General features: G+C 47.3%; 1 protein-coding gene across 1 annotated transcript in view; it reads right to left on the reverse strand.

Annotated features, from left to right (window-relative positions):
* LOC147703662 (RING finger protein 112-like) overlaps positions 1–27,743 on the reverse strand; it is a 247,865-nt gene that overhangs the window by 101,599 nt on the left and 118,523 nt on the right. Inside the window, exons 8-9 of the mRNA XM_086932000.1 lie at positions 26,041–26,127; positions 24,218–24,326 (exon numbers count right to left, since the gene is read on the reverse strand). Coding sequence (XP_086788126.1) covers positions 24,218–24,326; positions 26,041–26,127 — 196 coding nt within the window. The remainder of the gene's footprint in view (positions 1–24,217; positions 24,327–26,040; positions 26,128–27,743) is intronic.

Consider the following 27,743-nt stretch of genomic DNA (forward strand, 5'->3'; position numbering starts at 1 on the left):
TCTCGTCCTCACATGCCCAGTCGGACATTTTTCTGTCACCCCATGGCGTGCCTCAGGGCTCAATTTTGAGCCCGCTATTTTTTAACCTGTATCTCCGCCCCCTCGCCGATCTGGCAGAGTGGGTAGGTCTAGAACTTATGACCTATGCGGATGATTCGCAGATTATTTTTTCCCTTACCAACTCAGAGTCTTCATCCCCCTCTGTGCTGAAACTGGGCCTTCAGGAAATCTTCAGCTGGATGTCAACGAACCAGCTGAAGCTCAACGGGGAGAAGACGGAGATTCTTCTCCTGGGGAAAAATCGAGATCTGTGGCAGGACATCCATTGGCCGCCATCTCTGGGTGCCTTCCCCACCCCGGCTACCCAGGCTAGAAATTTGGGGGTGTGCATCGATGATTCATTATCGATGAAACAGCAGGCTAATAAAGTGGCTGGTATTTGCTTCACGATCCTTAAATGGCTGCAGAAGATTATCTGGATGCTGACTGTGGATACCCAGAAGACCATAGTCAATGCACTAATTACATCTAGGCTTGACTACGGTAACATCTTATACCTGGGTTCCAATCTAGCCGTGACCAGGAGACTGCAGCTGGTCCAGAACTCCGCAGCCAGGTTGCTGTGTAAGATTCCTAGGACAGCAAGGATCTCGAAGCACCTGAGGGACCTGCATTGGCTGAGGGTAGAGAACCGAGTTCGGTTCAAAGCCTTGACATACATGTTCAAGATCAGGGCAGGGACCGCACCAAAATACCTGCAAAAATTGGTTAGGCCCCATGTTCCCGCACGCAATCTCCGTTCTTTAAATGGAGCAAATTTCGTGGTTCCCAGGTTCAAACTGGCCCGAGTGGGGGGAAAATCTTTCTCCCATCTGGGACCAGTTCTTTGGAACTCCCTCCCTTTAGCCTTATGGAAGGAGGATAATTTTGCCAGTTTTAAGAAAAACGTTAAAACTTGGCTTTTTAATAAATAATTGTGGTCCTTGACAGTTGCTGCCCTCTGTGTTTTGACCTCTTAGCCCTGGCGCCGGGAAACCCTTTGTGGGTATCTGTGCGCATTACAAATGCAAAAAATAAATAAATAATAAAATAAATAAGTGCTTCTTGTGTGCTTCTCTAAGTTTATGTGCCAGGAGTTTCCCACACCTGTCCCCACCAGTATAATACGCATGCTTCAAGCGCAATGCAGCGTACTCCGCCCTGTCCGTATCCAAGGCTGCTAAAAGTTTCCTCGCCGCCTTAAGCTGCTTCCAGATTCTGGGTGCCCCCGTCCTCTGGTGAACCTGTTCCAGTTCTCGCACCTTGCCTGCGAGTTCCTCACGTTTCCGCTGACGCTCCCGATTCTCAGTGAGGAGATAGCAATAAATTCCCCTCGGAGCACCACCTTCAGTGCCGCCCACTGCGTCGCTAGGGAAGTGTCACCATTATCATTATGCTCCTGGAATTCCCGAATTGAATCCTGAATATGTTTTACCACCGTCTGTCTGTGCAGCAAGGTATCTCTGAGGCGCCATACCCCGCGCCTCGGCGATATCGGTGGCAATTGAAACTCTATAGAACGACTGAAGATTGAATTGTTGAAGTAAAACTACGCTGGAGGTTCCAGCAAATATATACTGGTGCCTAGGGTGACACACTTATGAGGCAATAAGTGTGCAGCTAGAAGCAATTGAAACTCTGCCATAACAGGGGCGTGGTCTGATAGAGAAAGAACCCCTATCGTCGATGCTATGGCTAGATCGCGGAACGGTTTGGAGACCAGGAGATGATCGAGGCGAGCGTATGTCTTATGAGCGTGTGAATAATAGGAATAATCCCGGGTAGTGGGATGTAAGGAGCGCCAGAGGTCATAGAGACCCGAGTCTTCCAGCTGGCGTTTGCCCATCTGCGAGATCTCCCCAGTCTGCGGTCGCCGCTGCACGGACCTATCCAGGGAGGAGTCGAAGACCATATTCAGATCCCCCCCTATGATGATGTGCCTATCTGGTGTGGCGGTGACATCCACCACCACCGAATGTAGGAATTGTTCCTGGTGTTCATTGGGGCTATACACCGACCCAACAGTGAAAGTCAGTCCCCCGTACTTGACCCTATAAGCCAGGAGCCTGCCCTTCTGCTCAGCAAACTTATGTAGAATCTCCCCCTTAAACTTGTGGGATATCAAAAGTGCGACCCCAGCGGTCTTAGTGGTATTGCAGGAGAAGAATTGAGTGGGAAACTTATGGGAGCGCATCCTCTGGCAGTCTCTGGCCAGAAGATGTGTCTCCTGGAGAAGACACATATCCGCGTGGGTATTTTCCAATAAGGAAAGAACCGCCCTTCTTTTGATAGGATTATTTAACCCCTTCACATTAAGGGTAACCACTGTGAAAGCCGTCATCTGTGTGGATTAGACCAAGGCAGACGCAATGTGTCACGGCCTAAGAGGGGTAGGCACGGTGTAGGTGATGTGTAGTAGCACAGCCAGGCTGTGATGAGTAGCACAGTTGCACTGGACGGACCCCGTGATACCCTCCAAACCCCCCCCCACCCAACTCCCAAACTGGCCAACCCTCCTCTCCCCCTCCCAGCAACACCCTCCACTCCCCAACACACCCTTCATGCAACCAACCAAAGGATCTCTCCCCCCTCCCCCCAACAAACCCCCAAAATCCAAACAAATGTTAGTCCCAGTCATGCCCTCGGGCAAGTCTGTGGTGAGTTACCAATGTGGACGTCCAGCCACTTACTCCCTTCCCCACTTCCCCCCTACCCCCCCGCCCTCCAAGACCCGAACCTGCTATTCCAGTAAGGCTGTGGTGTTCTCCCCCCGGAGCATCATTATGCTGTAAGAGCCACGTCACCGGTAGCTGCGTTGCTTCTGGCAGCCTCGGAGACCGCATCCGCCATGTTGGCTCTAATGGTGGGCGAGTATGGCCTCCTGGGGTTGGCCGTTCCCCGTCTCCGTGACACCCTCTGCCAGCCGTCTCTGGGGCCACGTCTCCCGCTCGGCGTATTCGTGTCTTCCTCCTCCGCCGTGATCCCCAGGACCTCAGAGGTGTCCTGGAGCGATCGAAGTTGGTGCATCGTGCCGCTCCATCTAAAGATGAGGCGGAATGGGTGGCCCCAGGCATATGGTGTTTCGTGCTCTCTCAAAAAGTCTGTGGCGATCTTAAATGACTTCCGTTTTTGCAAAGTGATGGCGGACAGGTCCTGATATAGTCCCAAAGTGTGGCCACGGAAAGTGAACCCAGATTGTTCCCGGGCCTCCGCCATGATGTGCTCTTTCAATGGGAAGTCCGGAAGGAAAGCCAAAATGTCGGGGGGGTTTGCCGATGCTCGACGTGGTGGTCCCACCCGATGCGCCCTGTCGATCCGGACCGGAAATTCTGGTGGTTCTCCTAGGATCGCTCGAAACAGGTCTCTCAGGTAGCCAGTCACATCCGTTCCTTCCTCCAAGGACGGAACCCCCCGGACTCGAATGTTGTTTCGCCGAGAGCGGTTCTCAAGGTCTTCGTTATGCATCTGCAGATCTAGGTGCTGTTCTCTGAGGCGCAGCACCTCCTGTTGTAGCAGGGCTAACTCCTCATCGATACGGTGGTTCGTGCCCTCCACTGTGGCCACTCGTTCCCCGATCTCTTCCACTTCTCTTCGCACCTCCAGGACCTCGCCCGCCACTTCCTGTTTCAATGTCTGAAAATCGTCTCTGAGGGTGCTAAACAGCGACTCAAGAAACGATCTGGTGACCGGTGGCTCTCCTCCATTCGAACTCTGCGAGGCTCCGGCCGGGCTTGCTGAAGACGGCCCTCTATCTCCCCTCTGTTGGGATCTGCTGAGCATCTCCGGGAGAGTGCGCTCTCCCCGCTTGTTGCCTTTGCCCGACGCCATCTTAGGTTGAATGCGGGCCGGGTCACCTCTCTCGTGGTATACAAGGGCTCGTGGATCGCCACCGGTACTACACCAAGCACCTTCTGGGGCCAGTACTTCTGGGATCGTCACGTGGGGGTCCAGGTGCGATAGCTATTGCAGGGTGCGCACTCCGTCTGTAGGCCTCACCAGTCTCCGTCTGTCGCGGCCTCCACTAGGCCGAGTTACGATCACCAGTGACTGTCCCCTCTTTCCGTCACTGTTCAGAAGGCGTTGTGGATTCCTCCGTAGATGCGCAGGACTCCCCAGCCGTCGCCGTCATCAGAAGCCCTTCAGGGCGATTCCGCCATCTCCAGGCTTCGGCCAAATTCGTCGTGCGTCACAGTGCTAATGGCCGGGATTCGCTCTGGGCCCGACTATGCAGGGCGTGGGGCCGCCGGGGACTCCGGCGTCGCTGCGAGCCTCGGCGTTCACGAAGTTGTGGAGTCCTGCCGCCGGAGAAGCCGAGGGGGGAAGGCTACGCACAAGGCCCCGGGTCCGCACCCTTGTCCCTTCGATGCCCTGCCGGGGACGGCCAGATGGGTATGCTTGGACTCAAGCGTCAAACTCTGCTGCCCTTGCCAGGTTACTACGGTGGGTCCTCCAAATATCCAAGACCTCCTGATCGAGGCGTTACGGTGTCTCTACCGGCTGCTCACTCCAAGCGGCACTGGGCGCGGCGTGCGTCCGGCCGACGTGCTCTGGGGTCGGCCTCCTCCTCCTCGCGTCTCTCGGGTCCGACGGGCTGTCCTGAGGCTAAACGGAGGCTAGGACTCGACCAGCGTCGTCTCTGCAGGTTCCGCTATCTCTCCCCGTGCCGTTAAGCTCCGGAGGGGGGAGAAAATGCTATATTTCAGGGCTCGGGCCGGGGAGCATCGAGAAGAAGCGTCCTCTCACTTCGCCATCTTGGCCACGCCCCCAGAAGTTATTTTTTTAAGTTCTCAGTGTCATTTGTTTGTAGCCTCACGTGAACAAAGGGATATGATACGATACGATACAATAGAATATATGATGATTTGTAGAGTGTGAGGGCATCCTTGATCTGAGCAGGTGTGAGACTAGCAGGGCCTATTGAGACTATTCAGAAAGTCAGGCCTTCATCTTCTTGCGGAATTCCACGATTTAGCAGCGATCAAGGAGAAGGCTCACCTGCCAGACCTGGTTTTCCCTATGCGTGGGTTGTGTCCAAACAGGAGTCCGGAAGAGCAAAGGTGTCTTGAAGGCTTGTGAAAGCAGATTAGATTGTTAGGGTATGCTTGGCTAGTAAATGTAAATGTAAATGTACAGGAATTTATATAGCGCAAATCACCAAGCGCTTGCTTAGGGAACCCGTCCTGGTATTCCCCTGTCAGATAACCCCGGCAGGGTATCCGCAAGGTGAAAGCCAGGCATCCCGCCGCGAGGGGCCGTTGTGGAGATTAAGCAAGCTATTGCCCAGAGTCGCAGAGTGTGAACCCGTGAATCGAGTAGGCACCGGAGCGAGAATTGTCGACTCCATGGACATTTTAGGACTCAAGACCCCGCCGAGCCGGGAATTGAACCCTGGTCCCGGGCTGACCTCTGCTTCCAGGTCTGCCTCCTCTAACCAGTGAGCCACACTTCTCCACAGTGTTATGTTATATAGATTTGTAGAGTGCACTATCACTCGTGAGGGTATCCTGGTGCTGAGCAGGTGTGACCCTAAACAAACCTAGGATCTAGTTCGAATTCTCAACTAGTCAGGATTTCAGCATATTACAGAATTCAAGAAGTGAGGAGGAGGCTCTTATTTGACGTGTGAGGTCATTCCATGCTTTTTGATGTAGGAGAAGGCTCGACTGCCAGATCTGGTTTTCCATATGCGTGGGATTTGTGCAAGTAAGAGTCTGGATGAGTTGAGGTATTTAGAAGGTTTGTGAAAGCAGATGTGATTGTGGAGGTATGCTGGGCCAGTGATCTATGGTGCATTGAAAGTGTGGGTGAGAAGTTTGAATTGTGCTTTTTTGTATATGGGGAGACAGTGGGTTCCTTCATGTGTGGTGGGATGTGAGTGCGCTGTTAGAGTTTGACAGTTATTACGGCCACCTAGTTCTGACTGGATGTAAGAAAGTGGCTCTATATATACTGTACCAAATTAAGGTACAGTGTGTATAGAGTCCCCAGTCTCCAGAGGTATGGCAAAGGTTAAAGTTTGATATAACCTTACTCTCTAAAGTGGTAGCTTGGTCGAGCAGTAAGGCAGTATCAGAGGACAGTGAAAAGCATTTGTTGTACACACCCAGTCAGCAAATGGTCTCTCACACTCAAGAACTGAACTCTAGGGCAACTGTTTTTATATCAAAAGATATAGTTGATTTATTTTAGAACCAACAGGTATCAAAATATACTTTTCTCAATATGAGTGACTTTAGGTAATTACTGTGCAAAAAGGCAATAGAATTTGTAAGTACAATAGCTACAGTGGTTGCAATAGGCAACACAATTTCAAACACAATTTAACATTGAGCTGGTTGGGTTTTTCTACATAAATGCAATTGATTACTTTAAGGATTACCGTACTTTTCTAACCACTGGACTGGATCCTGGATTCAGTCCCGGGACATAAGCTGTAAACAGTTAAGTAAAAGCGTTTTGGTTACAGCTGTGATTTTAAAAGAATATAAATGTGTTTTCAAAGTTGACACTTTTCAGTGAAAACCAAGCAATGTTATTCTATGGGAGGAAATTCAAGTCACAGGTAAAGTAGGTTCTCGTTACTTTTGTAATCCAGTACTGGACTCCTAAGTTCAGCACTGGGACCTCTACCTAAGACAGGTAAGTAATTACGTTTTGGTATTTGGTACGATTTTTAAAGAATATTTGTAGTTTGTAAAAATCGACACAGAAGTAATTTCACAGAAAAACAGTCAATGGTTTCCTATGGAAGAAAATTCAGGTAACTGGTAAGTACAGTAAGGATTACTTTTGCGGTTCAGTACTGGGCTACTCTCCTGATCACAGGCGAGTAATTTGGAATTCGCTATTCGGCTGATTTTAGATGAATATTTTAAAGTTTCAAAACTCCACACTTATAAGAAATTCCAAGTGAAACCAGTCAATGTTATCCCATGGAAGGGGGGCGTGGCTAAGGCGCGTAACGGATAGGTTGCCTGATCGGGGAGCTCCGCAAGCCGAAATACTATTTGGCTATTACCATCCTTTAAAACCCTCAGGGAGCAACGCAAACCCCCCAAGGCCGAAGACTATAGACATTAGCAAGTGTTGGCGAGGTCAGGTCCGCTGTGAAATTATGAGAGTCTGGTAAAGACGCAGATCTTCTCCGTGCGCGCCAAGTGAGAAAATGGCGCCGGCGTAGGAGTTGAGAGGCGGCCGTCGTAATATTAACTGCCGGACAGAGACTCGGAGCCCTGGGGACGTCCTGCTGCGGAGGTATCTTGGAGACTTTAGTGCAGCTGGTGGGGGATAGTGCGGGACCTGCGGAGTGAGTCTCCCAACGTGATCGGCGGCTGTGTGACACGCGGCAGGCGGCTGAGGGCAGGAGCACCGCCACGGGGTCGAGCGGGGGACTCCCCTACCTGCGGAGGCCTGTGCCGAAGTTTATTGCAGCAAGAAGTGCGGCCGGCTGAGGGGATTGGCTGCGGACCCCAGGCTGGTGCAGGACTGTGTACGAACCGGCGAAAAGAGGCGGAGATATTTTTACCCAAGGACGGTGCGGGCTGAAGAGTCGAGGGGTAAGTGAGGCGGCGGTGCGGGCTGGGCCTGGGCTGCCGGGGATCCCTCCTGGTTCGGATCCTGCGCGTGCGGGGGGCCAGGGGGGGCTCACGCTATTGGGCGGCCGGGGGTGCAGAATTGCGGCGCCAACTGCAGTGTGTTTTGGGCAGGTGCTGGTCTGCCGCCCAGTAGCGGGGGAGGGGGGGGGCGTCTGTAGGGCTCTTGAGTTCTGGCTGACCCGAGTAAGTCAGGCAGGTGGTACCGGGGCACTGCGGGCAGGCTCTCTCGGCTGCATAGAGAAGAGTGGTGCTGCTCTGAATACGCTGTAGCCTCACTAAGGTATCGATGGCCTTACCTGATCTGTGTGATTCGCGGTGAAGCTTGCCTGAGATCTGAATACTGCAGAAGTAGCGCCAGAATACACGCAGTGTGTTACAGATATAGACGCTGCCTGGGTACAGCCCTGAACACTGAAGCTCAGCAGAAGTTTTGAGTCCTTTGCTGGTGTCCTCGGATCTCTACCGAAGCAGTAGTGCAGAAATACACGAAATATCATACAGTTCTGGTCACTGATTGTGCGCGCCTCTGGACCCTAAACACTGCAGATATGTTCAATCTTTGGTGGGTGTCCCTGGTCTTGTTGAGTGGCTTTGTTTGTTGGGGAGGACAAGACTGCAGTGAGGGACATCAGGGCGATATTTTTAAACACTAGCGGAGAAGAAATGGCTAGAGCTGAGTGCCTTTGTAGGAGTTGGACGTGGAGGTCTGTGTCATCCCGGGACCTCTGTAGGTCAGCATGGGAAAGTCAGATCCTAAACAGGCGAAATTGCAATTTGATAATCAACGCAGCACTAGGGCCACGGATGCGATGGGTGACCAGGGTGAGCAATCTGAATCGCGTACGGCTTCGGGGCTGACGGAGGGTGCGGAAGACGACACCAGGACCATCCTGCTGGAGCTGCGGGCCGGCATGAAATCAATAGACAGTAAAATAGATGCGCTGGCGTCCGGACTGGATGTAGTAAGGAAGAAGGTTGATAAGCACGAACACCGGCTGGACGTTCTGGAAAATCGAATGTCCGATATTCATGATGCGCAGGCCGAATCCAGAATGCAGCTTTTACAAATGGAAAAAATACTTGAAGTTATTAGTGCTAAAAATGAGGATTTAGAAACCAGGTCCAGGCGCAACAACATTCGTATTCTCGGATTGTCGGAATGTACCCCTAAATCTAAAATGGAGTCGTTTATTGATGGTCTATTGCGAGAGCTCTTCGGACCCGCCCTTTCCACGGTGATGATTGTGGAGCGAGCACACCGTTCGCTTGGACCGAGACCGAAGCCCAGCGCACCCCCTCGCTTTCTAAACTATGCTGATAGAAACGCTATCCTGAGAGAGGCCAGGGCCAAAGATCCCGTGGTGTATAAAGGAGACAAGTTGTCTTTCTTTCCGGATTACACACCGGTAGTGAAGGCGGAGAGGAAAGAATTTGTGCCAGGGAAAAAATTACTGTGGGCCGCCTCAGTACCTTACGCTATGCTTTATCCTGCCAAATTGAAAATAACACATGAAGAACAGGCACATTTCTTTACGGACGCAAAATCGGCATTGAAGTTCACTAAACACATCTGCAAGATGAAACCACGGCAAACTATGTCGGAGGCGGCGGATCAGGTATCGGGCCTGGAGGACGCGGACTGATGGTGGAGTGAGAGCGCTGGATTCTTCTTAAACACTTAGGGACTGATCACTCACGACAGATGGCACACGGAGGAGATAAACTGGAGGACAGGTGGCAAAGACAAGCAAATGTTGGAAATGATATGTTTTGGGGGTGGTTACAATTGACATTCACTGGAGTGGACAGGCAATAGTGCGTGTTCACTGAAGAAGCACCGAGTGTGCCATTGGTGAATTACATATATAAACAGCGAAGAGTTGGCTCCTAATCAGTTAGGCTGAGCACTTAAACACAATAAACCAAAAGATATGCCAGAACTGATATGTGAATTCAACATTAGATTTTGCTCATAAGTTAGAAAAACTCATTCCAACCTAAGATCTTGCTAACAAATAGCGATTTATTCAGTCAATTTAAGAGAAATTATTTCAAACAAATTATTACATTTTATACAATACTACACCATTATTTCATGCAACACTCATTCAACTAGTCATCCATATCACAATCATACAAAATCAGACATCCATATGTACACAGAATTAAGGAGTTATCACAAGGAAAAAGAACGTAATAATAAAAAGAAAGAGACAAAGGCTGCTCAGACAATACACATCTGTAATATACCATCTATCTATACATATATATACACCAGGAAATTAATCATAAACAACTTAGATGATGTCACACACTGTATATACACAGATTAGAGCATTCAAGTTAGCACTTGTTTGAATTTTTAACTTTAGAGAGAGCAGCACTTTGCGAGGGGGCCTACGCGTTTCGAGTCCTATACAATGAGGGGACTCTCATCAGGGCCAAAGGAAATATCTGGAAAGAAAAATATATCTCCATGTCAGAATTTAGCTCGAGACCTTTTAAGAAGCTTTTAAGCATAAAGACCAATTCTCTCACACAGCTTACCCTACTGGTCTGCAAGGCCACTTGACAGGTGTAGAATGCAGGGATGCGGCCGGTAGCGCTCACTTTTGAAAATAGCGTTGTCACACTATGAAGTGAAGGGCAGGAATTAGCCTCCAGTGTTCAAACTAGGCAGGAACATGTTAGAACGTTATAAGGAGGACAGGTTCTTACCTCGCTCAATCTAAGCGGACCAGGGACTGAGTAGTTCTCCACTGTCTTGTTCAATAAGTGGACACGGACGAGGTCAAGGGGGGTGGCCTGGGGGGAACAGACAAGTGGCAGTGTGTAAGAGTCTAAAAACCACCCAGGTAAACTGGCACCCACACTCAACAGAACGGGGTCAACTGGTGGGGCATTCAGGAAAGCAGGAAAAATCAATGAGAAAAGATCACCTGTGCAAAGTCGGCCTTTGGACTCAGAGGGCAGACGTCCCAAACGTATTTTGACGAATGCTGTTTTTTATCGAATGCTGTTTTTTTATCCTTAGGCTCCTGCAAGAGAGCCACAAAGCATTAATCACCAAAAGCCCTCAACCAGACTAACTCGAGAATTGATAATCACCGCATTTGTGGCAAATTGACAACGCACCTAATGGTAGGAGTCTCCTCGTCTCGTTCGGCGTCTCCCGAGCGCTGATCCTTCGCGCATGCGCTGTGGATAGCGGGTCCGGTGGGTAGTCTGTTAATGTAGCGAAGTCCGCGAGGGACGCTAATCTCTGGCGCATGGGCGCTGGGGTAGTTACAGACAGGGGCATCAGTGCTGGAAAACAATACACCGGCGCATGCGTCCTGCATTCTATGGACAGTGTATTACAGTGAATTAGAGGCAGACATTGTGAGATTAACGTGGCCATGTACAGGACAGGAAGTTCAGAGTTTATAAATCTCTGATAGTTCATTCAGGCCAGTGACGGCCGTGTTAAACTTTACAATGAGGAGTGCCTCCCTTTTGGAGAGTCTGGCATCCCAGTCTCCTCCTCTGGGGTCGCGCTCCACCTTGGAAATTATGGTCCATTGCAGGTCCTTAATTTGATGGGACAGTCTGTTCCAATGGTTCACCAGTGGAGCTGTTTCAACCCGATTTTTTAGTCTGGATTTATGCTGAGAAATCCTTTGTCGGACCTCCTGGTTTGTTTTCCCGATATACAGGAGTCCACACGGGCACACGATTCCGTACACCACATATTTTGATTTACAATTGCTGTGGGTGTCGTGTTTCCATGAGATGCCTCTGTGCTGGAACAGAGATCCCTCTATTGTAGACTCGCAGCATACACAGGTACCACATTTGTGGTGCCCTGTGATCGGATTTAGCCCCATCATTTGTCTGATGGTGGGAGGTGCTTGTCTAGGAGTAGCTGCTCTTACTACAAAATTGGCGATGCTCTTATCTTTTTTGAACGCAAAAAGAGGGGGTTCCTTTAAGCATTCTTCAAGATTCTTCACGAGGTGCCAATTTTGATTCATCACTTTCTTTAGCTGATTGGCATTAGGACAGAACGTTGTGACGCACACCTGACGTTTTAGCTGTGGTTTAATGCGTCGTTCCAGGAGGGTTTCCCTTGGAGTCCACCGTGCCCTTTTCATACAGTTAGAAACCAATTTCTTAGGGTATCCACGATCGCATAACTTTTTCACTAGGTTGCTGGCATGATACTTATAATCGTTATTCATGGCACAATTCCTTCGAATACGAAGGAATTGCCCCAGTGGTAAGTTCTCTCGCAGACTTCTCGGGTGGTTGCTTGAAAACAGAAGGGCTTTATTCCTGTCTGTTGGCTTAACAAAGAGCGATGTAGATAATTTTCCTTCATTAGGAAAGACTTCCACATCCAAGAAGGATATTTTTTCTCTTGATGATGATATGCTGAATTTGATATCCACTGTCCGTGCGTTTAACCAGTTATAAAAACATTCCAGTTCGTCCTCAGTGCCCTTCCACACCATAAAAACATCGTCAATGAAGCGTAGCCACGCTCCAATGAGATCTTTAAAGGGGTTATTGTTGTAAATGAAAGTGTCCTCATAGAGAGCCATAAAAAGAACAGCCAATTCAGGGGCGAAGGGACACCCCATCGCTACTCCTTTTATCTGGAAATAAAAGTCATTCCCAAAACAAAAATAATTCTTTTTTAGGGCAAAGGATGCCAGATCAATCAAAAATTTGGTTGGTACCTGTACTGGTCGTGTTCTTAGCTCCAGAAAATATGTAAGGACTGCTATGGCTTCATCCTGTGGTATCTGGGTATAGAGGGCATTGACATCCAAGGTGACCAAGATGACCCTGCCCTTACAGAATTCTATGGAGTCAAGTTTATTAATGAAGTCCGTCGTGTCCTGTAGGTACGATTTCACTAGGCTCATGAATTCTTTCAGGAACACGTCGACATATTTGGCAACGGGCTCGAGTAATGAATCACAGCCTGCTACAATTGGTCTCCCGGGGGGTTTGTTTGCGTCTTTGTGTACCTTTGGCAAGATATAAAATAAAGGTATCTTAGGATGTTTTTTCTGTAAAAATTCCAGTTCTTTGGGGCCTACAAAGCCTTGGTCATAGCCTTCTCTGATAATCGAGAACAGGTGATTCTGTAATTCAGATGTAGGATCTTTCTGAATTTTCTTATAGCATTCCTGGTCGTTTAATTGCCTCAGGACTTCCTCATTATAGTTGGTAGTGTCCCACACCACTATAGCCCCGCCCTTATCGGCTTGCTTTATGGTGATAGTGGGATCATTCCTTAAATCTATAAGAGCTTTCTTCTCTTCTTGTGAGGTGTTAAATTTGACATATGTTTTCTGTGATTCCATGGCAGAAATTGCAGACAATACAGTTTTTTCAAAAACTAATACCTCCTTTGGTATTTTATGCCCAGGCGGGCAAAAAGCAGATTTATTCCGGAGCCCCGTGACTTCAGGAGTAGCAACACTGGGATTATCCGCAAAGAAAGTTGCAAGTCTTAATTTGCGGCAGAACTCAATAAACTCAGTTTTCATTCGAGTAAAGTCAGTCCGTTTCGATGGTACAAAAGAGAGTCCCTTGGAAAGGACACTCTCTTCTGCTGCAGTGAGTAATTTGGGTGAGAGGTTAAAAATGGGTGACACTACTGGTTTTGATAGTGTTGACGCCGAGTTTTCATTTCCCATTGTACTTTCGCCCTCGGGCGTGTTTGGCCTCTCCCTAAAAAAGGATTTTGAGCATTGGTCTGTTGTTGCTGGTTCCGATTCCATTTTCGGTTCCTATTCGGTCCGCTACTACTATTGTTCCCACTATTGTCACTTTCACCGCCTGAAGAAGAAGTATCTGAGAAAGTTATAAACTGATTACGTGATCTGCCGCGGTTCCCTGATAGGAAGCGCCTTGAATCCGGTTTGGTGTAAAAATCAGTTTGTAAAAAGGGGTACACGTTTTCGAGGGAAAAGTTCTTTTTGTCCTTCTCGAACTGGTTGGTTTTCTGAGTCACACTATAATCTTTGAAGTCTTGTATTTCTTTAGCAACTTTATCTATTAAGGCCTTAGCATCGACTATCGCAGGATTGCCAAGTATCTCAGACTCAAGTTGGGCTATTTGTTCAAGTTCTTGTCTAGAGATTCTAACAGCTGTCTCTACAGTAAGGACCATAAGGTCTCTACTGCATTTGGTCTCTATTTGACTAAAACCTTTTTTGAATATAGGGTCTTCCGTAAAGATAACCGGAATGTTTTTAATTTGGAGACCACCCGGGATCGTACCTTCCCTTAAATGTTGCAAAAGGAAATGACCATGTAGGTCAGTTCTAATTTGTTTTTTTCTCAGCCTAAGTAATTTATCTGTCTCGTTCTGTGAAGTAGCCGAGACACTGAGGGTCACTGAGGAGAAAACCGGTGGATTGCTCAAAAGATCTTTTAGATGGTCTTCAGAAAAGGCTAGAGTGTCCTTTTCTGCCATGAAGAACTGGAAATGACACAAAAATAACCGAATTACGACACAAAGGGGTAAAGCAAAAAAAGGGGTGCGTTTTTTTGTCGGACCTAGGATCCAAGTATACCTATTGTCCGTGGAAGAACAGGGAATTAATTCACCTCGTTCACAAGAATTGTGACAGGCAGTGAAACTTCGCGAGAATTATCCCGCTAAGAACTATATAAACAGCGAAGAGTTGGCTCCTAATCAGTTAGGCTGAGCACTTAAACACAATAAACCAAAAGATATGCCAGAACTGATATGTGAATTCAACATTAGATTTTGCTCATAAGTTAGAAAAACTCATTCCAACCTAAGATCTTGCTAACAAATAGCGATTTATTCAGTCAATTTAAGAGAAATTATTTCAAACAAATTATTACATTTTATACAATACTACACCATTATTTCATGCAACACTCATTCAACTAGTCATCCATATCACAATTCTTTCCAGATATTTCCTTTGGCCCTGATGAGAGTCCCCTCATTGTATAGGACTCGAAACGCGTAGGCCCCCTCGCAAAGTGCTGCTCTCTCTAAAGTTAAAAATTCAAACAAGTGCTAACTTGAATGCTCTAATCTGTGTATATACAGTGTGTGACATCATCTAAGTTGTTTATGATTAATTTCCTGGTGTATATATATGTATAGATAGATGGTATATTACAGATGTGTATTGTCTGAGCAGCCTTTGTCTCTTTCTTTTTATTATTACGTTCTTTTTCCTTGTGATAACTCCTTAATTCTGTGTACATATGGATGTCTGATTTTGTATGATTGTGATATGGATGACTAGTTGAATGAGTGTTGCATGAAATAATGGTGTAGTATTGTATAAAATGTAATAATTTGTTTGAAATAATTTCTCTTAAATTGACTGAATAAATCGCTATTTGTTAGCAAGATCTTAGGTTGGAATGAGTTTTTCTAACTTATGAGCAAAATCTAATGTTGAATTCACATATCAGTTCTGGCATATCTTTTGGTTTATTGGTGAATTACGGCGGCCGTACCTGGGTGTGGGTAATCACTGCCGAGCCTCTTCCCCCTGCGGGTGTTCCCCAAATGTTCTATTGGGTGTTTTTTGGGAAGGGTTGGAGGGCAAGGGGGAGGTGTTTGTCTCGACCTAATTGGGAGGTTGGAGTGAGAGGGGGGAGGATGGCGGGTGTTGTGGAGTATATGTTATTTTTAGTTTCCTTTTGTATCACATCTGACATGGTTTATGCACGTGCCAAGTGGTCACAGGATTGGTTGGGAGTACTGCAATATGACATAGATGCCGCCCCGTTGAAGCGCTTAATGCATTACTGGTCAAGGAGGGTTGAATTGAGGACCTACAATGGGTGATAAATGCACGATGTTAACCTGGAATGTCCGGGCCTTAATTCACCTAAAAAAGTGCGCCAGGTACTGGCTTATTTGAATTGTCAAGCGGTGCAAGTGGCTTTATTACAAGAAACACGTTTGACAAAACACACAGAGCGGGGCATGGCGGGTAGGTGGGCGTGTTTCACGCTAGCTGCGTCATATTCATCCTATGCTAGAGGTGTAATGATTTTAGTAAAAAGAGGGGTAGCATTTCAACCGGTCCATACGTATACTGATGCACAAGGCAGGTGGGAGATGGTGCATGGTAAGCTGTGTGGTAAAATGGTTACCATAATCAACATGTATGGACCTATCGTGGACGAGCCCACTTGTTTTAGTCGCATGTATGCAATATTGAGGGAGTGGCCTGAATCTCCAATCATATGGGGAGGGGATTTGAACACATACCTGAATCCTGAATTAGATAAATCTAATCCTTTATCTCATCGCACCCCTAAGGTAGCTAGAAGTATCGCATATGCTCTGGAAGAATTTGGAATGAGTGACGTTTGGCGTGCAAGGAACCCTGAGGTGAAGGAAGGCACACACGCGACACCTCAGCATTTGAGCTGGTCGCGATTAGACTATTGGTTGGTGGGGGCGGAGGTAGTGGCATGGGTGGATGGTGTGGCGCATCTCCCTAGAACGCTGTCGGACCACAGCCCAGTGCTGCTCGCGCTAATGATCCCGACGTCTGTGCAACACCCCTTTACGTGGCGACTGAGATCAGAGGCACTGCTGGATCCGATATATGAGAACACGGTACGGGAAGCCATAGAATAATATTTTGCTTTAAACAAGGGCACTGTTGATGAGGCTTCGACACTCTGGGAGGCCTTTAAGGTCACCATCAGAGGAGTGTGTATCAGCACTACTGGGGGCATACTGAGTGATATTAGGACACAACTGTGAAACACTGAAAACTCGTTACGAGACTTGGAACGTGAATATGCTGTGACGCCGGGAGGGGAAAAATTAGCTCGTATACAAGAACTGCTTCATACATATGACGAATTGGCTGCTACTGAGATAAAATATTTGACACGTAGACACACGGCTAGGCGTTATGGGGAGGGGAAGACCAGGACATACGCTAGCATTTAAGATCAAAGAACGCAATGAGCAGACGCACATAGACCGTATAGTGGATGAGCAGGGGGATGGGCATCATAATCCAGCTGACATTGCATGCCTGTTTCGGGATTTCTATGCTGATTTATATAAGTCTAGGGGGGCTGGCTCAACGCCAGAATTGGAAGCATATGTGGAGGATATGCCGTGTGCTTGCTTGTCAGATGCGCAGAGGAAGTATTTATGTTTACCTTTCGATGAGCAGGATGTTAAAGTAGCGATAGCGGCATTGTCTAATGGAAAGGCAGCGGGACCAGATGGACTCATGGTGGAGTTTTACAAACTGTATGCAGATCTCTTAGCACCGCATCTCCTAGAGATGTACGCAGAAGCACATGACATGGGGCAATTATCGCCATCTTTACGACAGGCGTTGATAATCGCTCTGCTCAAAAAAGATAAACTGTCAGACAGATGTGACTCTTACCAGCCACTGTCACTGATAAATATTGATGTTAAAATATTGGCCAAGATCCTGGCTACCAGGTTGCAACCTATGATGCAGTGCCTTGTACTACCTGATCAAACAGTTTTATACCAGAGAGATCTACATTGCACAATCTTCGAACAGTTTTTTCTATGTTTCATGTTTTGAAGCCGACTCTGCCAGCGGCGGCAGTGTTACTTGACGCTGCCAAGGCATTCGACTCAGTGGAATGGCAGTATATGTATTTTGTGTTGCGGCGCATGGGGTTCCCGCCCTTGCTTTTACAGTGGATAAAGGTGCTATACACGAAACCTACATCGAGAGTGACAAATAGGGGGACTGACATCTGCACCATTCCCCATAGAGAGAGGGACCCGTCAGGGATGTCCTCTGTCACCACTATTGTTTGCCATCATCCTCGAACCGTTGGCGTGCGCTATCAGACAGCGACATAGGGAAGCAGCCCTCAATTTTAATTATCGCCCGGTAGCTATTTCACTCTATGCGGATGACATGGTTCTGTTTGTGCGAGAACCATCCAGGTATTTGTCGCAACTGCTCCGGGAATATGTGAGATTTGGTCGCCTGTCGGGCCTATGCATAAACTGTGATATGTATTATATCATCCCACTGACGACATCCACGACACAGCCAGATTTAGAATTCCCCTTAGTGTGGTCAACGGACCCGGTGAAATATCTTGGAGTGTGGATTCACCGGGATCCCACTACAGTCATCCGAGAAAACTTTGGGAAAGCTTACGCGAAGTTGGAGAGTCAAGTGGATAGGTGGATCGCATTACCGTTGTCGTTGGCGGATCGCATTGCACTTATTAAGATGGTAGTTTTGCCACGGTTTTTATATCTTTTTCTTAACATCCCAGTGGTATTAACGATGTGGTTCTTTCGGACTCTTCACACACAGGTAATACGTCTGGCGTGGGGCGGTAAGTGTGCTCGTGCGAGATGGTCTGTACTTACCAAGAGTTATGAGAAGGGAGGATTCGGAGCACCGGACTTCTATGTGTATTATCTGAGTGCACAGGCACGATACTTGTTTTACTGGTATAGGCCTCATGCGTACACTCCACATGTCGCGGTGGAGGGGGATGCCGGCCCAACACCACTACACAGCGTGATTACTCATCGGACACAATGCACCCTGAAGACAGAAATAAATGCAGTAGATGCCACGGTCGCTGCCTGGCAGAGGATAGGGCGCTTGACATACAAGCTGCCGATATATGCGCCACATATGTACCTGGAGCATCATGCTGCTCTTTCTGTCACGCACGAAGCACCTTCAATGCGTTTGCTGCATGAGGCGGGTTTTTGGCACATATTGGATGTGTACCCAGATAGCTCATTCATTACACAAGCCGACCTCCAATATGTTAGTAATCCGTCACTACTATTCAGATTCGCGGTGCATCGATTACGGCAGGCGATCCGCGAACACTATCCCACGTACCCGCGGGACCCCCCCACACTATTGTCCTAGCAATTTGCACTCACTATCCCTACCAATAAACAGTTGATATCTAGACTCTATAGGATGATTAAAGATGAAAGCATTAGTGAGTCTGATGGGAGTCGAGAACGATGGAATGAGAGTTTGTCTGATCCGATCTCGGAAGCGGATTGGAAATATGTCTGTGGACTGACCGGGACTCTCAATATGAATGGGAATCTGCTTATTATACATTTTAAATATGTACATCAAGTGTACTATACTCCTGTACGTCTGCATAGGTTCGAGTTACACGAATCGGATAGTTGTGTGCGGTGTGGACAAGGACATGCAGGTTTTTTTACATTTAGCGTGAGGATGCCGGCGGGTGTCTGAGTTTTGGGAAGCAGTGGTACGCCATTTGAAAGATATGGTAGCTGTGGAGCTTCAGTGCACTCCTCTTGCGTGTCTGCTCTGCTGTGTGCCGCACATTAAGGAAGTGAGTGGGAAATTTGTACGTCTGGCTTTGCTATTAGCGGCATGTAGAGTGGCGGTTTTATGGGGGTGGGGGGTAGATGCCAACCCAAAGTAAAACAGTGGCTAAAAGATCTGGTCTATTGTAAAGATAACCTAGTTATATGCAGAGGAACTGCAGACAATCTCAAGACCGAGGGATATTTGGGAATCGCTACGTATTTTTTTGCTAAATAACAGTGATGTATACTGATTATTGTACAGAGAAGGAAGGGGCGGGACAAATGGTGATTACATAAAAGAGAAAATATCCTGCCCTGACTGTGTAACCCAGGCCTGCGACATGTTGCGGATGTGATTATTTTTTGGTTGTGCTTTATTTTTCTTTTGCTTTATTTATTCTTTGTTGTGTCTAGTCGAGGATTGTCTCACTATCGTGCATAGAATACTTGTAACGTTAGAACCACTGGGCAATGACTACCAACAGTGATATGAGCTAGACTGATTCACTGGAGTGACAATATGTGATGTTTCTTATGTTTGTCTTTTTGCACAATAAAATAAAAAAATAAAAAATAACCTACGGAAGGAAAGTGAGTTATCGGCTTTTAGGTAAGTACTCGACTGGTTGAGTTAAGGTTCTGGGCATAGACTCAGGGGTCTCCCAGGGTCGGAAAGGTACAGTAGTTACACCCTCAGGGGCACAGGGGCAGCCGGGAGAGAGTAGACCCAATGCAATCCGATGGGGAGTAGAGGGCTTTTTGGTTGGTGGCTGCAAGCAAGCAGGCCATGCGGCTGCCGAAGCTGGGCTCCTGGTCACTTACTCAGGACAAGTGGGAAAGTAGAGTAGGGTAGTTTTTGCACTTCCAGCGGCACTCGGGCTGCTGGGTGCAGGGTGCTTTTGAGCCGTCTGGCGCTCAATGTTATAGAATGGGAAAGTTAAAAAGTGAACAAAGGCTTCAGATTCGGGGACAGAGATTCTTCAGGTGCGACCACCACTTCGAGAGGTAAGTTGGGATCTTGGAGAAGAGGTAGGTACCCCAAAGGAAGGCACAGGGAGCCGCAGGGCACCTGGTGCAGGGGTGTCTTTTGGTGTCGGGAAATCTTACCCTCAGCTGGTTGTGGTTGGAGGGGTCCCTGGTTTTGAGGTTGCAGGCGTCGTCTGGTTCGTCGAGGAGGGTCTTTGGGTACTGGACTTCGGGTCACAGTAGCCGGGGGGACGTCCTTGCGGTCTTGGTCACTCAGGCACAGGCCGGGCTTGGCGGGTGCAGAGTGTGGTGGATTTGCGGTTCCTGGCTGGCATCAGGAGTATAGGCAGGCAGGTCCTCCAGGGTTTTCAAAGTTGCTGTCCGCAGGAGACGACGGAGTTTCGCAGGAGCAGATTCAAGGATCAACAGCCCGGTAGGGTTCTGGGGCCAAGTCAGTAGGCGTCTTCCTTTTGTTAGCAGCTGCACGACAGGTCTTCTTGTTTCTTTTTGTGCTTCTTGTTGCAATCAAGATCGGAGGAAGGAAGGTTCAGGGTGACCCTAAATACTAAATTTAGGGGTGTTACAGGTAGGGCAAGGACAGGGACCAATGGGTCCCTGTCCTGGGGAGGGCACACCCTCTAGCCTGCTCCTCTCCTTGTGGGAGGGGGCAGGAGCCTAGTTGTGATTGGGCAGGGCTTCCCATCTTCAAGACGGCCGGAGCCCGGAGTCGTGCTTCACCTCGCTCTCCCACCTAAGGGTTGGGGTTGGCATAGGCTGGTACACCCCCTTTCCTCACTTAGGGTTTCCCGACGTTCTTCCCGCCAGAGTGGTGGTCAGAACCGGTGGGGCCAGTTGCTGAGTACAGCAAGTGGCCTGGAGAAGCTCACAAAGGCGGTATGCCTTTGAAGATTCCCCTGCCCATCCTGGGGTAGGAGGCTTGGCACCTCGTCCCAGGATGTGCATTGTTTCAGGCCCCCCGAGAGCGGCAGGCTCTCGACCCAGGGGTCCAGAAACATGTCTGGTGGTGGCACCCTCGGTAGCCACACAGGGAGAACACTGGGAGTTGGTTAGGTTTCAGGGGGTATCTCTAAGATGCCATCTGTCGTGCATTTTACATTAAATCCCACACTGGCATCAGTGTGGGTTTAATATGCTGAGAAGTTTGATATCAAACTTCTCAGTCTTCAGTGAAGCCATCATGGTGCTGTGGAGTTCGTAATGACGACCTTCCATCACCATATACTCTTAATGGCAGCACTGCACTTACAGTGCCCAGGAATGGCCCTGGGTACTGTATGAGCACAGGGCTCATGCACCTGTGCCCACACCACTGGCATAGGGCACCCAGCTAGAGGGGTGACTGATGGATGCCAGGGCAGTGAGCTTGTGGGCAAGGCACACAGGGATGTATGCCATGTCGACTCTCTGTTTAGTTCTGTACTTAGACACTCAGCCTGAAAAGGCAGTGTGTGGGTGTCAGGGTACAGGGCCCCTAAGGGTGGCACAATAAGTGCTGCCGCCCTTAGGGGTCTTCTCTGTGCACCATGCCCTGGGTACCTAGGGTACAATTTACTAGGGGCTGACAGGTGGCCAGAGATGCCAAAGGGTTTTTAGTTTCAACACAGTTTTAGGGAAGGAACACAGGCCCTGGGGACCTGGTTGGCAGAAGCCCAGGGCACATTCAGTCAAAGCACATCAGCAATTCAGCAAAAAAGTGGGGGCATACCTTTGCAAGAAAGATGGCACTTTCTCACACATGTCTACAACTTTCTGGTGAAGTTTATGTGGATCCTGGTGTAGAGGAAGTTCCCAAAGACTAGCTTGCTTGTGACAAGGGCAAGTGTGACCGTTTTCCGGATTCTGATCCAAAACCATTTGAAAACCTTCCTCAGTATCTTCAGCTGTGATGGGGTTGACCTTGGTTGTCATGTCGAGTTTGCTGTCAAAGATGGTCCCAAGGTTCTTGGCGTGGGTGGTGGGGGTGGGTATCGGTCCAGCTTTATTCTCACAGTGTAGGTTTTTTCCGTAGAACTATTTCGGTCTTGCTGGTGTTCAGTTTTGGACAGTTGGTCTTCATCCAGTAGGCGATTATAGTCATGCAAGCATTGAAATAGATCGGGTTCAGGGAGTTTTCTCTATGAGGAAGAGAATGACTCGCATTTTGACAACGTAGGAGAGGATGCGGTCACTGTAAGAGTGGATGATGCCTCTTGGCTAGATGGATCATGTATGTGCTGTAGGGGGAAGGGTTCAGGGAGGATCCTTGGAAACTTCACAGAAGAAGTTGCGGGCCTCTGAGGTGGGAAGAATTAGATCCATTGGAGAACATGTCCTTGGATGTCATTGTCGTATAGGAGTGAGGATGAGGTGGAAGATCATGGCAAGAGAGGTTCCGGAGGATGATCGCCACTATGTGTCCTACGTTCAGAGTCATGAGGATGTCATCCATGGTGGCGATGATGGCAGTTTTTGTTCTCAGGTTGAGTCTGAAACGGAGTGGTGTTGAGGAGTTCGTGGTCCTTGAGGTACTCAGTGAGGCATCAGTTTATGAGGTTTTCTATGACATTGTCCAGGAATGGTAGCAGGGAGATCAGTCTGAAGTTGGCAACCATTGAAAGGTTTGCTGAGGGTTTCATCCGCAGATGGAGGAGAATTGCATGTATCCAATAATTTGGGAAGGCCCCAGAAGAGGTGGAGGTGTTCAGAATGAGTTGTGTGCATGGCATCGATAGGCTGCAGTCCACTGGATTAGGCATGGTGGGGGCAGGGTATGATGGGGCCCTTGAGTGGATGGACTTTATGGTGGTGGGGGTTTCTTCTGTGGTGATGGCGGACTTGTGCATGCTATTATGGGGACCCTAAACAAGAATTGAAAACCACTCAGTAACCAGGGGCCCAAGTAGCCCCTTTCAGCTTCCCTCAAATATTATATAATGTTTTAATACATCAACTCATCCACCTTCAAGAACAGTCCTGCTCAAGAAAGGCAGTTGGATTATTTATTGACACAGCTAGCTGTTTAACTCTTTAATTGCTGCCGTCGGCCAACGGTCGTCACAAGCGCTACCTCCCCAGTGCTGCGCACGACCGTTGGCCGTCCGGTCAGCATTCGTTCTCCGAACTTTCAGCACTGGGCGCTGAACGTTCGACGCCGGGAACGGGTTAATGAATGGAAAGTGACCAACAATACAGCAGATCATAGACTGTAACAACACACTGCAAACGCCATCATCAGAAATTGTTCAAGTATCCAATTTAGGAGACACCAAGAGCATGCTTTAATAGTTGCCTCTATTTTCCTTGGTATTCCAACTCAAAACTTGGCGCTAATCTCTGAGGTGATCTTGTATGGAATGGGTGGGAACTTTACGGGAAGTCACACTTGTCTGACTTTGTTTACTTTGGGCTAAGCAGTGGGGTTGTGGCATGTCTCTTGCTTGCTTTGATTTCAGTGGGCAGAGCCAACAGCTTTTAAGGTGTGGGTCAGTAGTCCTTCTTCTTTATCTAAAGATGGAAGGTACATATGTGGCTCTAGCTTTCTGGCGCCTCTTGACAGTATTAGGAGCATAGACAGTGGCTGGTTGTTGACTGTCATCAAAGCAAATATTTGTTTTTTACCTGCAACACGTAGTTCACAGCTTCACATTCGGTACAATCCAGAATAGTGAGAATGTTTGAAAAACATCCAATTGCTGGTACATAGAGCTATTGCTTGACCCTGGGCATCCAGATTCGACTGAAAGAACCAAGCACCCACTGGTGGTGAATTATGGTTACTATTTGAATATGTAAATGTTAATTTCTTGCTGCAGAATATGCACATTCTAAATGCACTTCAACATTTATTTCACAATTACTACATTATACTATTGTACTATTAATCAGAAGCGATCGATTCCAATGTGGTATTCTAAGAAGAGTGAAACAGACAGAAAATGAAGCACGAACGAAGATGATGCAGACCATCCTGTCCTGCATGATCTTCTAAACAAGCCATTTCATCTACAAGGCCACAGAAACACCACCCACCCATAACTAGATAGGAAACTAACTATCACAGACAGAAAATGACAAATTAGAGCAGAAGATCTAACGGCATCAGATTAAAGTCAAAGATTTGTAAAACAGAAAATAAACCAAAAGGCAGGTATTACTGGTCTATGCCCCTGGACCTGGAATATGGAGAAGTCTCCCTGTGATGTGAAAAATGAAGAAAATGTGTACACTGGGCACAAAGAAAGAGCAGGAATGAAAACATTTAATTACAGACATTTACCTTGTCGGATCCCGGCAGCTTTATGGGTACGGGAGGCCAGCATGCAGCATCGGGACTTACTCCTTAGGGCCTTTAGAGTCCTTGGGTACTTGTGGGCAGTTTCTATTTTCTGTTGTAAATGCGAATAACAGATCAGAAATAGTGAACTAACATTTTCAACCCAGCTCCCATCCCTGTTCCCAATCTGAACCTTCTGCCCAGATTCTCCCTCTTCTGACATCATTCATGCATCATCTTATTTGTAGCCAAACGCTAACTGTGTGTGATGTAATGCACGTTAGTTTATTGTTCTCCAAATATCTGAAGACAATAGATTGTGCTAGTAAATTAACTCATTCAAACATTTCTGGGGAAGTACTGCTTGTGAGCAGATGTCAGAATTACATGGTGCTAAGAATCCTTGCGCGGTACTCAAGAATCTGTACATTAATGCTGCAACCCCCAAATAACCAGAAGACAGAAGGAGAACACGTGATGGCACTCAGACATAGTGCTAGTAAAGATATACTGCTGGTTCAGACATCTGTGGAATTTATAGTGCAACTAGACAATGGGAAGCTAGACCAGTGTAAGTGGTCAGTGGCTAGATATGCAGTTGATTCAGCTGGTTAGATGTAGCGCAGAAGGCACAATCTGAGGTCAGCGCTTTTAGTGTTTGCTTCCACGGCCAATAAATGGAACAATGTGGTCTATATGGGACCTGGAACTCAAAGCCCACACAAGAGTCTCCTACAAGCAAGGAGCTGCAGCATCATACTAACTGTAATCACTACACCAGTCTAGAACCACCACAGCCAATGCAGCATCAAGTGATGTATGCCCCTGCAGAGAGTCATGGTCTACGGAAGCCTGTCCTGAGATTTCGAAAGTGGAATCTACTATAGCCTAGAATTCATCCAAGATTTTGCATTCAACAGTTTCCTCAGATCCAACCGCTGGCAGCAGCAACAATTCCATGCACTCTTTGAGGCCTCCTGCAGCAGGGAGATTCACTACATAGCTTTTCCCTGATAGTTTCCTGTTTCAGGGCATGGAGCCAGGTAAACAGAATTTTTTTAAGTATGACCTTAATTTTTTTCAGTTCTCATTTTGGGATATGTAACAGTAACCTTTCCCTTAATGTTTCTGCCTCAGCGACGTTCTATCTGGTGTTCTGCATCGGGGGTGCTTTCAGATTCAGATACTTTCTTTATGTATCCTGAACGATGCAACATTTTTATCCCCCATCCTACTCTCTTTCTTTAAGCAGCTGTGGCCTCATTACTGCCGACTTCATCCTGGGTTCTTGCAGCTTTTCAGAGAATCAAGTCTGCTATGAAAGATCTTCTCTTAACTTCTATGGTATTACCCAAGGAGAGGCTTTATCACTGTCTCACTGTTTCCTCTTAGACTTAGATTATCTATGATTGTCTGAGAACTGCTGCTTAGTTTAATTTTCCTGACCTTTAACACCAACCTGTTTGGGCCACCTTGCTAAAGACTTGTTTGCAACTTTTTTATTCACACAAAACTGTCTCTGTTTTAGATTTGGAATAGTAATTATATTTCTCCACTAGGAGGTCAAATTTTGTCTTGATTAGGGGCCAGGACAAAAATGTAGACAACGCGTCATTTAGCCTGCTTCTGCAACAGATATTTCACTGTAAAGCAGTATGCCACATTGAACACTGAATGCAAACATCCTAAGCCGCATAGAAGCATAAGTTATGTTGGGGCAGGAGCTTAAGCAATTCTCCCTCTTCATTCCCTTTTCTATGTCTTTTACTGCTCATAACTCTCGAGGTTTGCTGGAAGTGATTTTAGGGAACCTCAAGTTGCTTTACCTGCATCATCTCGAGCTGAAATTGCTTTCCGCCTTCATGACCATAGACGGGGCAGAAACTGCAGTCATGAACCACGATATTTAGATGCTGGAAAAAGGGGAAAAAGCACAGTTTGAGAAAACATGGCATAAAACATAGCAATTTCAATAGTTCTGTCTACTGTGCCTACAAGAACATCATACAACTTAAACACAATGGAAGAACACTATGCGCCATTATGGAGGCCATTGTCGAAGAGTATGGCAAGGACAAAGAAAAAATGTGTGACTTATATGGAAAACATATGCGAATGACACTGAAATGTATAGTCAGGGGTTGTGTACAGCACCAAATTTGATAATGTGGCCACTTTAGGGAACAAGGTGCAGCTTGGGAATATGACCGCCACAGCTGAAGGAAGCTCTTATCCACTTAGACTCAAGACGGGAATTGCAAAGTGGCCTTTCGCTGCACATGGGCCAGATTCTGCAGAATGGTTTTCAGCGATCTTATCAAACTAAGGTCTTTTGGTGCTGCTTGGGGGATTGGGCTCAAAGCATCCACAGTACACCTGTTCTATGGATTGTTCGTGGGTCTGGTTGGAGGTGCCAGTTACGAGAACCTGACTGGATGTAGTAGGTTTACATAAACTCACTCCCCCGGGAGGCACCCCGACTAGGGAACTAGAGGCTCTCTGGTCTCACGAATGAGTGCTCACACACCACCAGGTGTCATGCTTCATCATAAGTGTGTGAGGACAATCCATTACAATGTTTTGTATGCCCAACACTTGTACTGAGTAGCATTGGAAGGGATACATCACATATTTCTATAAATTGCAACATTCTCGGTGAGCTTATTTTGTGTACATGTGGATGTGGTAGTTGCCAGGTTCTGAAACAGGGCAGCCACTTTGCTCCAGTGGTTCTCGCGCATGATGCAGAACATTTTAAATTCAATCTATGATTCCACCAAGAACCACTGTAAATATATGTGGCGTGGTCTCGAGTGGCTGCAGCTTTGTAATATAGATAGATATATTCTTGCTGGTGAGTGAACATTTTAAGGAAACGCAATGGGATACTTTTGTAGTACTACCAACATGCCAGCACCAAGCCGCAAGTCCCTCTACTCTGTTACTTTTTGCAGGATTCGGAGAATCACCCAGTTACCATAAAGCTGAAAATTGACATCCCTCCCTACAGCAACGACTGGACTTGTCAAGAAGAGTCCTAATTCAAACAGAATTCCCACAGTTTTGCCCCACTGGTTTTGTGAACAATGTGGAAGACTTTGTGAAAGACTTAAGTTTCAGGAGGTGCTGCATAATCCCCAGATTACTATGAAACAGACATTTTTGAAGTGGGATCTTTTAGTAGCATCTACTGTGTTTTTAAAGACTGATATTCAGGCTATTTGTCACTATCTGCTGATACAACGTTTAAAAGGAAGATATGCTTCCGTTTCTTTTCTTACACTGCTAAGAGAGCATTATTGTAACTCTGATCTACTGATACAAGTCAACTGGGATATACAAGTGCATTGAAGTTTAAGGCTACTGCATGATGAAGATTTCCCAGTAACATGTGGAACAATGTCTCTTAACCATGGGATAAAAAGGGGCATGGCTTGGCATAGGTGACAGATCAGTGTGTGGCGAAAAGATGTCATAGGACAGAGATGAGGAAAGCCTCTTTCTGAACTGACACTTGACTTTGTAAGGA

The sequence above is a fragment of the Lissotriton vulgaris genome, chromosome 7, assembly GCF_964263255.1.
Source record: "Lissotriton vulgaris chromosome 7, aLisVul1.2, whole genome shotgun sequence".
In the NCBI taxonomy this organism is placed as follows: domain Eukaryota; kingdom Metazoa; phylum Chordata; class Amphibia; order Caudata; family Salamandridae; genus Lissotriton; species Lissotriton vulgaris.